Genomic DNA, 11843 nt, shown 5'->3' on the forward strand with positions numbered 1-11843 from the left:
TTGACTTGTTTCATTTCGAGTTTAACTGAAAATGATTGCTGAATGTTGGACTTTTTTTTTTAAAGGTACTTTATAACTTGACTTGTATTGTGTTGTGGTGATTTTAACCAAATTAACACACAATGACTTTAAAACCCAAGAATATTTGAGATGATTAACTTATTTATCAAGGAACTTTAAAAAGTGTATGGTTAGCTTGCAACTCTCCTAATGGACTTGGAAAAAAATATTAGTTTGGGTGTATGTTATTAAATTCAGCACAGTTGTTTGTTGTACTGTCACTTTACCTTAGAAAGAATCAAACTAAAGGGCTTCCAAATTAACTAGATAGTAACTAATCTTGTAAGAAGGTCATGTTAAATTTACCTGTTTGCCGGAGGGTCAGAGCAAGAGTTTTGACTTGATGTCTCTGTTTTTGGTCAGGTTCAAAAAGATCATCCCCATCCCCGAGCAGAGCCTTGTCCAGATGCTGTGCTACCTGCTGGAGTGTCTGCTGACTCCAGAAAACACACCACCAGACTCTTCCAAAGACATTTATGAGCTCTACTTCGTCTTTGCTGCGATCTGGGCCTTTGGGGGAGCGTTGTTCCAGGACCAGGTACTGCTAAGACCTCTTGGCATGTGAGATGCTTCCTAAGTGGAAAAAACCAGAGCTGCTGAAGGGTTTTTCCTTTCTTTCTTTTTGTTACCCTGCACAACTCAAAATAGTTTCTTGGAATATTATGTAAGCCTCTTTGGCTTTTATGGAACTCAACATTGTCTCCATTTATGAAAAGTCATTTGAATGTTATTTTCTTTTGAAGGAATAGTAGTTTTTCCATAAAGGCAGAGATCTCCATCTGAAAATGAAATGGACTGCGTTCCCGCTCAGAAACACACAGGCTGGCTGAATTTAAATCAGCAGGAGAGCCATGGCAAGCAGTTGCTTAGCAATCCAGTTAGTTCGGTACAGTAAGTGTGTCCATCTAAGTTATGGGATAAAACTGCTTTCCCCTCGGTACAGATGTACTCCACTTTATTTTCCCATCACAGATGCATTTAAATGCTAAGTGGTTTTATTGACTGGAGAGGCAGTGGTGAATGGAGGAGACAGGTATCAAGGGTTGGGAAGAAAGAGAGGAAGGCAGGGAAGTGCCAGCCAGCAGGTGATGAGACTTCTTCACCGGCCGAATCACATGGATGGATAGATGGGTCTGCCATCTCTCATTTTCTACCCTTCAGCTGCTGCAACTCCATTTATGCATTGGGGCCATTTATTCGTCCTTTGGTTTGTGTTCACACCAGTGTAAATCAAATGCATGGATCCATAGCTGCTGTATGGAGGAGAAAAAGCAGAGAGGAAGTCATTTTACAATATTGACCGCGTTGCCTACCCTCTGTGTCTCTCTGTGTGAGTGCAGCTGGTCGACTACAGAGTGGAGTTCAGCAAGTGGTGGGTTGCTGAGTTCAAAACCATCAAGTTCCCATCGCAGGGCACCGTGTTCGATTACTACATCGACCCGGAGAGCAAAAAATTCGAACCATGGTCCAAGATGGTCACCAAGTTTGAGATGGATCCAGATGTACCTCTTCAGGTAAATCTTAAACCAGGTAGCTCTGTGCCTAGACTCTGGATGTATGTGCTTTTTTTTTTTCTTTCTCCCAGACTGTATGGATAATTCTTACTAAGTGTGTTGCTTATCACAAGCTCCCATGTAGTCGGCGGAGAGGAGACCACTGAATGTCCCTCATAACTTTTATTTCTTCCAGAGGCAGTGAATAATACATTTTCCACTTTTTCCTCATCTTGTATACTCATGGGTGCTATAGGCTACCAAAACAATAAGTGGTAAAAGAACCACTAATAACAGTTCCTGGCAAAAAGTTTTCAAATTAATTGAGGTTTTCTACATTTTGTCAAATTGCAACCACAAACTCCAGGGCATTTTACATGATAGACCAGCATGAAGTAGTACATAATGGTGAAGTGAAAAGAAAACTAAATTTAATGTATTGTTTATCGCTATACACATGTACAATGACATTAAAAACAGTTTTAAAAACTTAAAAGTATAATATTAATGTCCCATTACTATGATATTCCTAAATAAATCCAGTGCAACACATTTTTTATAACTGTTTAGCAACTATGGCTCAACTGTGAGTAACTTCATCTCCAACTTCAAGTGTCAAAGGTTAATTAGTGAACAAATATGATGATATAAATTATAGATGGGGTCAGGGAAAATGCTATAGAGAAGTTTGAAGTTGGGTTAAGGGATTAATAACACTGACAATCTGGTCAAGAAAATACGGTAATCCTGGAAGAAAACCCTTTTAAATCTGCAACAAACAACAACAACCCCAAACGTATAAAACTAACTGCTCAAAGCAGGTCCATGACTCAGTGAATGTAAATCTGACTTTGTCACAAGATTTGAAAATTGCTTTTTGGACATTATCAATCCACTGCACCAAGATTGGGTTGTTTCACAAAGAAGAAATGTAGACATACCTCAATCTCGCTTTACCATCATCATAATCAAGTTTATTTTTATAGCATATTTCAGCAACTGTCTTGTTTCAGCATTGTTGCAGTTTTTTGGACGTTTGTTCCAGATCTAGAGGAGCATAAAATCTGAAGCCTGCTTCTTCATATTGCATGTGCATCATGAACAAACATTTTTTTCTTTGTTTATTCACACGCATATATAAAGTTTCAAGTCACAATGTTAACTAGATTTTTAGGCTTTTGAATTCCTCCTGTCTGCAGGCATGTCTGGTTCCCACCACTGAGACGGTTCGAGTGCGTTACTTCATGGACCGCCTCCTGGAGCACTCAAGGCCGGTCATGGTGGTTGGGAACGCCGGCACTGGGAAATCTGTCCTAATCGGGGATAAACTCGAATCATTGGATGCTGAGAAATACATGGTCAGAAACGTCCCGTTTAACTATTACACCACGTCCGCCATGCTGCAAGGTAGGTGTAAGTGGGTCTGTTTTGCTTCCAGTTAGTTGTACAGTTGAAAGGGTAACAAACTGAATTATTTAAAATTAGGTCAAACCAACATCTAGATGCTTTCCAAAAGCTTTTACCTCAACTGGATTGGACTTTTGTGTTCTATGCTTAAAAATATCATGCCATACTCCTGATAATGGCTCAAAAAAGCATGATAGAGGTGCAGCTTGCTAAGGAACTAATATCTGAATATTACCAGAGGTGGAAAGTGTATATTTGAGACTGTGGAGATTAGAGAAAAGCCACAATCAACTCAAACTTTTGTAGTATGTATGTAATCATTTCACACTGGATTAATGGTTAAACTAAATACTTATGAGGTAAAAAAAAAAAAAAACAATATTCATGTCCCTGATGAGTTTATGTAAATCTCTGACTGGATTTGTTTGCTGTGATGGTTGATCTGGAAATATGCTAAATTGAAAATCAGTCAGGAAACGGAGCTTAACATGGCATGAAGAAGACTAACAAATGCAAACAACGAGCGGATAATGAACAAATGCAACAAAACAGCCTATGAACTGACAGGGGTAATCAGAGGGGGAACAATGTGCAGATAACAAAAGCAGGAGGGCAAGTAACTGGGGCTGAACAAGGAAAAACAATATCAGTAAAACATTCAAAGCAAAGAAGATACAAATAACGGGAAGTAAATAATAGCAAAATAAAAGAAACGAAATGCAGAAACGGACCAAAACCAGGGATAATCCAACAGCAAGCAACACTCATCAATCAGCCATTATTTTATTGACCCTGTTGCATCATATGTTTTTCAAAAGCAGTTAAAAGTGTTGCGTTGATTTTGAAGCAGGTTAGCTGTGACTGAAATTCCCTTTTTAATGCCTTAGTTACCATTTAATGTTCAGAGAAGTGCTCAGATGTGTTGCTATCAATACCAGAACATCTAGAACTACATCTAGTCTAGTTTTGGTTGAAAAGCTACAGTTTAAAACAGTTTTTCTTTTTTTTTTTTAATCACTTGATCTTCTCTACATATATTATTATTTATCTGAAGTGTGCACTGTTTAATGCGTGTGAATCATGTTTGAGAAGCCATAAAAGGTAAAGCCAAAAGACAAAAAAAGAGAAGGGCATTCTGTAAAGTCTTGATCTCCCACGCAGCTGTGCTGGAAAAGCCCCTAGAGAAAAAAGCAGGGCGCAACTACGGCCCTCCTGGCAGCAGAAGACTGATCTACTTCATAGATGACATGAATATGCCTGAGGTAGATGCATATGGCACGGTGCAACCTCACACACTCATCCGCCAACACATGGACTACAAGCATTGGTAAGACCAAGTCATTTGCAATTCATCACACGCATAGGCAAGCTCAAGTACACACTAATGTTTGAAAAAGAGATATTTAGCCTGGTAAATGTCACGGTAAACAGAAAGTATACCTTCTGTTAATTGTTGGGCCTTATGCATCAGTAAACAGAAATTACATGTGGTATTAATCAGATTTTATAATTGTTTAAGTCTGACCTGAAGTGTAAATAAATGCATAACAAATTCTGGTAACTCTTCATTTGAAGGTGTGTGCATAAGACTGACATAATACTGTCATAACATAACGCGTGTTGTGAACATGAAGGAGTCTTCATGAATGTTTGATTGTTGTCATAAAGTGTCGTTTGGTAAATAATGACACTTTTAATACAAAATTGCACTAAAAGTTGCATTAAAAGTGTCATTATTTACCGAATGACACTTCAGGACAACAGTCAAACATTCATGAAGACTCCTACATGTTCATAACACATTTATATAATGTTTATGACAGTGTCATGCACACCCCTTCAAATAAAGTGTTGTCCATTTTATTAGTAATAATTTTAAAACATAGGGAAGGACAATTAAATCTGTTTTTGATGCACTGGAACCATCACAGCTGACCCTTTTATGTCAGTCTCATTCACACCCCTTCAAATAAAGTGTCACCCAAATTCCACCTTTATTCTACACAATAGTTCAAGTCATGCGGTTATAAAAAATACCCCCCCAAATCAGCACCTTTCATTACCAGTTTGACATTATTTTAAAATAATAATAATTATTATTATTATCAAAATCAACTAATATGAAACATTTGTGAAGAATTTTTCTGTTTTAACAAAATGTTAATGTAATGCAAAGGCGTTTTATATTAGAGGAAAATGATTTTCTTTTATTTCTAGCAGCTAGATAGCTTTTTAGTATTTGTAAATTACCCCCCTCTTTCAGTATTCAGAGCTCCCTGCATCAGCATGCATATTCTGCAACTTTTATGAGTATCAGAAGTTATACGTGAAAGCTGGCCTGTGTGATTCCCTGTAAAAAGGATTTTGTTGCTCATCTCTCTGACACAGTGAGGCCATTCTGAACATGGTTCCACTGCGTCAGACACTGGCTGACTGGATTAGACACGGTCAGCCCATTAGAGATATGCTTGGAGGACTTCAGGTATGAAATTGAGAGGGAAGGAGGTTGCTTCCAAGACACGCCAGCTTAAGCGGGAGCCGATGCGTCCGTATCAGGAAGAAGCACAGGGAGAGAAGTCTGTGTGTGAGCTCTGGCCGATGTTGGTGTTTATGTGCCTGCAAAGCAGTTGAATAATGATTTTTTTCTTTCTCTTTTCTCCCTGTGTGTGTTCTGCAGGTATGACCGTCATAAACTGCTTTTGAAAGAAATACACAACGTTCAATACGTTTCCTGCATGAACCCCACGGCTGGCAGCTTCACCATTAATCCCAGGCTGCAGGTAAACTAACACATCCAGGATATTTTCCCAGAGCATGGCGTACCACTGGTTACACAATGAACTGGCAGGGGGAGACATGTGCTCCTTTTCTGCTTGCACATGCATCATGGTAGACATGGCAAAACTGTAAGTAGCTCAGAGAAAAATTATGACATTATAAATTGTAGAAGAATTAATATTATTATTCATTTACAGCTTTGTGAATTCAGTAAAAGCATGTACAAGGATACATGTACATACTAAAACTATGTTATTGCATCTCCTAATGAGCATCACTGCAGACTTGATGAGAAATCCTCCATTTTACAGGTTCATAGATCATGTTCAGAAAAAGAGAAATCATCCTCTGGGAACAGTTGAATGAAAATGGTATACACAGGCTTGATTGACAGCGCTAAGCCCTTCCTCCTGACTCTTGTTGTTTTTCTTACTGGGAGCTGTCTGTTTTTTGTAAGACAAAATTATCACACATTATCTGTCTTATGTTTTAATGTAAGGACATAGACAATTTTAACAAACATGTAAAAAACATATCTTTATATAAGCTGCAGCTTTAGGGACCAATTTTTACAGCTTGAGTGTTCTAGAAAAAAAATAGGAGGAAAATCACTCCAAATATTTAGTGTTCATATTATTTGCTTTTGAGATGTCATTTATTTTTAGCATAACTTAAAAATTTTGAAGTTTTTAAATAAATGTTAATGCCACCAAACAAAAGATTTGTTGTTGGCCTCGCCTGTGTGTACAGTAAGAGGTATGAGACTGGATATTGTAAAGAGAGGAATTTGTTGTAGACATGAAGAAATGGTAGGAGACATTAAGAAGGGAATGTGTGTGACGCAGCATGCTGGATGCATTCCAGTGAGCCTTGCTTCTTTCTGATGGTGTCGCACATCAAAGCAACTTTTTCTGAACAAAATGGCAAGATGGAGGTTGGGGTGTAAAGGTGACAAAGCAGGCAGCAGACAGATGGCAAAGAACAGGCTCACATGTGGAATGTTTCACTGCAGAGACTATAGGCTCTCCTCAGACTCACACTTGTTCTCCTCTGAATAACAAAGAAGAATGTTTTTTTTTTTTTATCCTATGCAAGAACAGAATACTATCCTCAATGACTCTCAGGTCATGAGTGGATTTTGAGGGAACAGAAAAATGTCTGCACATCAAATGTTTTCTTTTGAAAAAAGAAAATAAAAACCCAGCATTTAACTGAACCAAAGTAACGCATGAACATGAAATTCTACCTTTGCAGAGAGACTGTGGACTCATTTGAGAATCTTCAAAGAGAAACATGAAATGATCATTTTTTTTTATTTGAAAGGGTTTGATTTTCATACTGTCCTTATTTTTTTACTTTTCCAGTTGTAAAATGCCACACATGCCTGCTAAAAGCAATACCTAGACAAAGAGAGATCAATGAGACATTATCCCTGCACATCAGTCTGGGAGAGGCTAGAAGGCAATTTCCAAACTACACCTAAAAAAATTAGAATTTTGTGAAACAGTTCAATATACTTTTGCCACTCAGTCCATAAAGTGAAACTCATATTTTACAGATTGATTACACATCGAGTGCAATATTTCAATCCTTTTACTGTTTCTCTTAATTTAAATGATTACGGCACACAGATGATGAAAACCCAAAATTACATTTCAAGATAATTTCTAAGCAATAAAGCAAAGGTGAGAAAGAGCAGTGTTCCCACATTCCTTCACAGAAAAAATAAAAGTTTACTTCAAGTCATGTTTGCTAAAGGCGCATTAAACTATTGATGCTGCTGTTCTTTTTCCATTTTAGCTTAGTTTAAATAAAAAGACTCATTGAAATTAGTGTAAAAAGCAAGATTCAGTCATTCATGTCCTGACTGTTAAAACCACATAATAACACAAGAGTGCACTTTCCTCTGTTTAGCTTTATTCTTTATGCATTAAGGTAATAAAGTCTTGAATTGGATATACACCGGTTCTGTGTTTTTGAAAAATTCCCCACATTCAGGCTTATGTAACCATTCTGCTGTTAGAGGAAGTTATCCATTCACCTGCAGGGGATGGGAACATGTTTTGGACTTGAAGGGCTCTTTAAAGTCTGGTGTGTGTGTGTGTGTGTGTGTGTGTGTGTGTGTGTGTGTGTGTGTGTGTGTGTGCGTGCGCGCGTGCGGGGTGTCAGCGAAGTAACACATGTGATGCTGCAGGGAATTTATAAAATGCAGCTGAAGTCACACACTCTGCTGTGTGGATCTATTAGCATGTAGAAAGTTGCGCTACATATTTTTACAACACACAAATAACTTTTTATTAAGTCCCACAAAAAGAACTTTAAAAAGTCAAACTTGGTTGATATTGTGGTGCGATTTTGCCGACATTAGCACAGAGCAGGTCTGTCTCGTTTACTCTGTTTCTTTCCGCAGCGGCACTTCTGCGTCTTCGCCCTGTCCTTTCCCGGAGCAGAAGCCCTGAGCACCATCTACAGCTCCATCTTGTCTCAGCATCTGAGAGGGGAAGGATTTGGCTCGGCCCTGCAGAAGAGCAGCTCCACCCTGGTCCAGTTGGCTCTGGCCCTCCATCAACGCGTCTCCTCCACCTTCCTCCCCACAGCGGTCAAGTTCCACTACGTCTTTAACCTGCGGGACCTCTCCAACATATTCCAGGTGACCAAATGCATCAGGGAAGGTTGACCTTGGGTTAATGTTCCCTGGAGGAGAAGTCAAAAGTTGCCTCCTTAAAGTTGGCTTCTTTTCTCCGACACCACCCACTCCTCCATTTCAGACAAGCGTATCCATATTTTACCTTAATTCTTTCTTCTTCTGCGGCTCTGCTTCCCTGGGCCTCTGTAACTAATTTCTCGCTAAATGATTATTGATTTAAGAGGCAGCAGTGAAAGCTGGAAATGAGTCTGAAATAAGTGGAACCGAGAATACAATGGATTTGCTTTTCCATGGGTGCATAAATGTATTTAAATGAATATAATATCAGAGTGTTAACGCTATCAAGGGAGAGGCTTTCGGGGCAATATTTCTGTCAAAATCCTCCACGGTTTTAATGGAGGGCAGGCTCTTTCATTTAACACACTCTGTTGTATAATTAATGCTTTGAGCCACTCAGCTATAGGAACTTAAATTTTCATTATTCTTTCCAGGAGTTTACAGATGGAGCCCACAGGTCTCACTATTTTCACTATACGGAGCATATATAGGTGTTCTCATACTATTCCCATAAGATTTTACACACTTTCCTTTCACTCTTAAAGGTGCAGCTTCTGTGTGTTTGTACCTACCTGGTAATGTCCAGCTTCTACCGAATTATATTAACAGACACAATAAACTTAAAACGTTGTAATTAGCTAATGCTTGGCAGGGTTTAAAGAAATGCCACTTTGGTTGTTGTTATGTGCTTCGAGCACATTATGATGATTCTTGTTTATTTTTTCCTTTGTTTTCTTATAGACTTTAGTTGAATGACCTTTTGTTAATATATTTTGAAAGAGTTTGGATATTTTTTTTATTTTTGGTCATTTGATTACATTAATTTGTGGCGCTGTTGGTCCACCTATAAATAGGCTGGGTTTCGGCATGTTGGTGATCTCCGTCCTTCCGCTCGCTCCACCAGCACCGGGGACGCGTCTTGACGCGGTGCCCGCACGTCCAGTCGCTGTCGGCCGCAGCTGATGTTTCCAGCCTGCCATGTGGTATTTCTGTTAGCCTTTGTTTGTTTTTTCATTGTGATTTTGGCCTGGTAGGACTGGTTGTCCTGGTTTCGATCTTTCTTTTGCATTAGGTTGTTTTTGGCTTTAGTCTGGTACTAGTAGGGGCTTCGACGGCCCTGTACAGGGTTGGCCCCCTGCTGTACCATTTTGTTCTGTTTTATCGACTCACCAGGTCCAACTTTCTGTTAATACTTTTGGGGTTTTGTTTTTCTTTTTTTGGGACACGGGAAACTGAGGGCATTTAACTCTTTTTCTTCACAGAAAATCCAAAGCAGTTGAACAAAATAACAACCAAAGTTCAAGAGAGTTTAAGAATAAAATATTTTGTTGAACCTTCCTTCTTGTCTCGTGTCCTCAAATATGCTGTGCCCTTGGTGGATGTAACAATCGTAAATGTTTCTGTAAGTTTAACTGGCAAAGTATTTCATACCTTGCAGTAGTGTTAAGTACGCATGGGTGGGTGTTGCTACAAGTTTGAGAAAAACAATCACAACCTTGTGGGAGATTACATGGTCATTTAAATAAATTAAAATGGTAGAAACCTCCATCGTCTTGTAACTGGTGGGTTGGGAGTTCAAAACCCCAAATTGTTGTTCTCTGGCAAGACGCTTCACCCGCCTGACCCGAGTGACGGCCTCACTTCTGTTAGTCTGTCCTTATCAACTCTGGCCACAGTGTAGTTTACCATCATCAGCGTGTGAATGTGTGCATGAATGATTTTGGTGTGAAGCACTTTAGAATCCTTGATAAAACGATGTGCTCATTTATCATCTCAACCATTTAGCACAGCATTTCTTAAAAGATCATTCAGACAGTCAAACACGGTGGCGGTAGTGTGATGATTTGGGCCTCCTCCGCTGCTGTAAGTTTATGATTTGGCATTCGTTGCTATTTGTTCTATTCATGGGTCAACGATCAGAAACACACCAGTAAGTCCACCTCTTCGCTGCTCGAGCTTTTTAGTGCAACCTGCTCAGTTCATGACTTGCGTTCACTGAAGATGCTGAGGTTAAAAAATCCTTCATAGTACTTAACAAAAAAAGAGTCATTAGCAGTTATAACATGTGAATTGTGTTTAGAAAGCAGTTACTTTTTCACACAGGACCAGGTTGATTTGTATGTCTGTTTTCTCACAATTAATTAATCAGCTAAAAACAGTTTTTTGTGTTTCCTCAGGTCACCTTTGTTCGATATTGAAATTAGCTTCAGGGTCTGAAAGCATTTTGACAAAAATGCAAAAGCTGTGGAAACCTATAGGGTGGCAAATACAGTTTCATCATGATGGCACATGTTACTACTTAATGTGATTGTTTATGCTGGTTATCACTGAAAAGCCGTAAGACGTTGTTAAACCCTCCAACAATCTCTTGGTATTAACCAATCGGAGGCATTTGTTGCTGGTTTGAAGCCTGTGGATTTAAACGGTGAAACCTGCTTGCCATTCAGCAGCTCATGCCCTGCAGACCTCAGGGCTTAGCTCCCACGGCCTTGATCACACACATCACCGGCTTCAAACAGATGTGATTTTACGTGAAGACTTTGAAACCAGTGTTTGAAGACACCATTCAGACCAGTTTGACAAAGTCTTTGTGTTTTTCTTTAATTGGCCTGAACAGACATTTGGCAACCGCCTGAAGAAATGGTGTCAAAACTGTCTGCTTGGACCAGTCCACCTATAGAAATATGTAAAGAGAGCTAGAAAAAAAAAAAGCTCCCATTTGAAGTTTTTCTTCCTCGCATACTCGAGTCGTGGCTGTAACACCTCAGGACAGGTGGGAAGAGGTGAGCCGCCTCACAGCCTGCGCCTGCGCCTCAGTCGAAATACTCCAATCAGGCCTCTGGTTTTCCGCACCTCCAGATGTGGGGAAGGGTTTGTTGGGTTTGTTGTGGCAGTACAAACACTTCCTCTAATTCTGAGCCGCAGCCCTAAACGGTTGTCAGTCCGTGTTTTCTAGCTGGACGTTTGAGAAGTTTGCCTCAGCTGAAATAATTGGGGGGACTTTATGTGATTCTTTGTATTTTTGTGTGTGTGTGTGTGTGTGTGTGTGTTTTTATAACTTTTGGAACTCTGGGATGCAGCCAACAGAAAGTGTCTCATTATGATGAACCCTAATGACCCAGAAAGCTGGGCTCAAAGGCTCTGCATGAAGCTTGCACTAGTCTGTGTAAAGGTGTTTACAAATGTGACAAAAAAAAGATGAAGGTCCAGTTGAGAATCAAGAACGAGTCTTTAGGGTATTGTTCCCAAATAACTTTCCTTTTTTTTTTTTTTTCAGTTTAGTGAAGAAGTAAGCAAGAGCTATTCCTAGCTATTTTTCTTTTTTTACCACTAAGCTTTTTTTTTTTTATCCTCAGTGCATTTTTTTTTTTTTTTTTTTTAATTTCTTCCTATGAACTCCG

General features: G+C 39.2%; 1 protein-coding gene across 4 annotated transcripts in view; it reads left to right on the plus strand.

Annotated features, from left to right (window-relative positions):
- dnah9 (dynein, axonemal, heavy chain 9) overlaps positions 1 to 11843 on the plus strand; it is a 189931-nt gene that overhangs the window by 69837 nt on the left and 108251 nt on the right. For all 4 annotated transcript variants that reach the window (XM_015031765.1, XM_015031766.1, XM_015031767.1 and 1 more), the window contains 6 exons: positions 424 to 598; positions 1401 to 1574; positions 2753 to 2960; positions 4122 to 4287; positions 5638 to 5740; positions 8149 to 8388. In XM_015031765.1, the coding sequence (XP_014887251.1) occupies positions 424 to 598; positions 1401 to 1574; positions 2753 to 2960; positions 4122 to 4287; positions 5638 to 5740; positions 8149 to 8388 (1066 nt within the window). The remainder of the gene's footprint in view (positions 1 to 423; positions 599 to 1400; positions 1575 to 2752; positions 2961 to 4121; positions 4288 to 5637; positions 5741 to 8148; positions 8389 to 11843) is intronic.

This window comes from Poecilia latipinna, unplaced genomic scaffold (assembly GCF_001443285.1).
Source record: "Poecilia latipinna isolate Pla-1442-1.1 unplaced genomic scaffold, P_latipinna-1.0 Scaffold217, whole genome shotgun sequence".
NCBI lineage: Eukaryota > Metazoa > Chordata > Actinopteri > Cyprinodontiformes > Poeciliidae > Poecilia > Poecilia latipinna.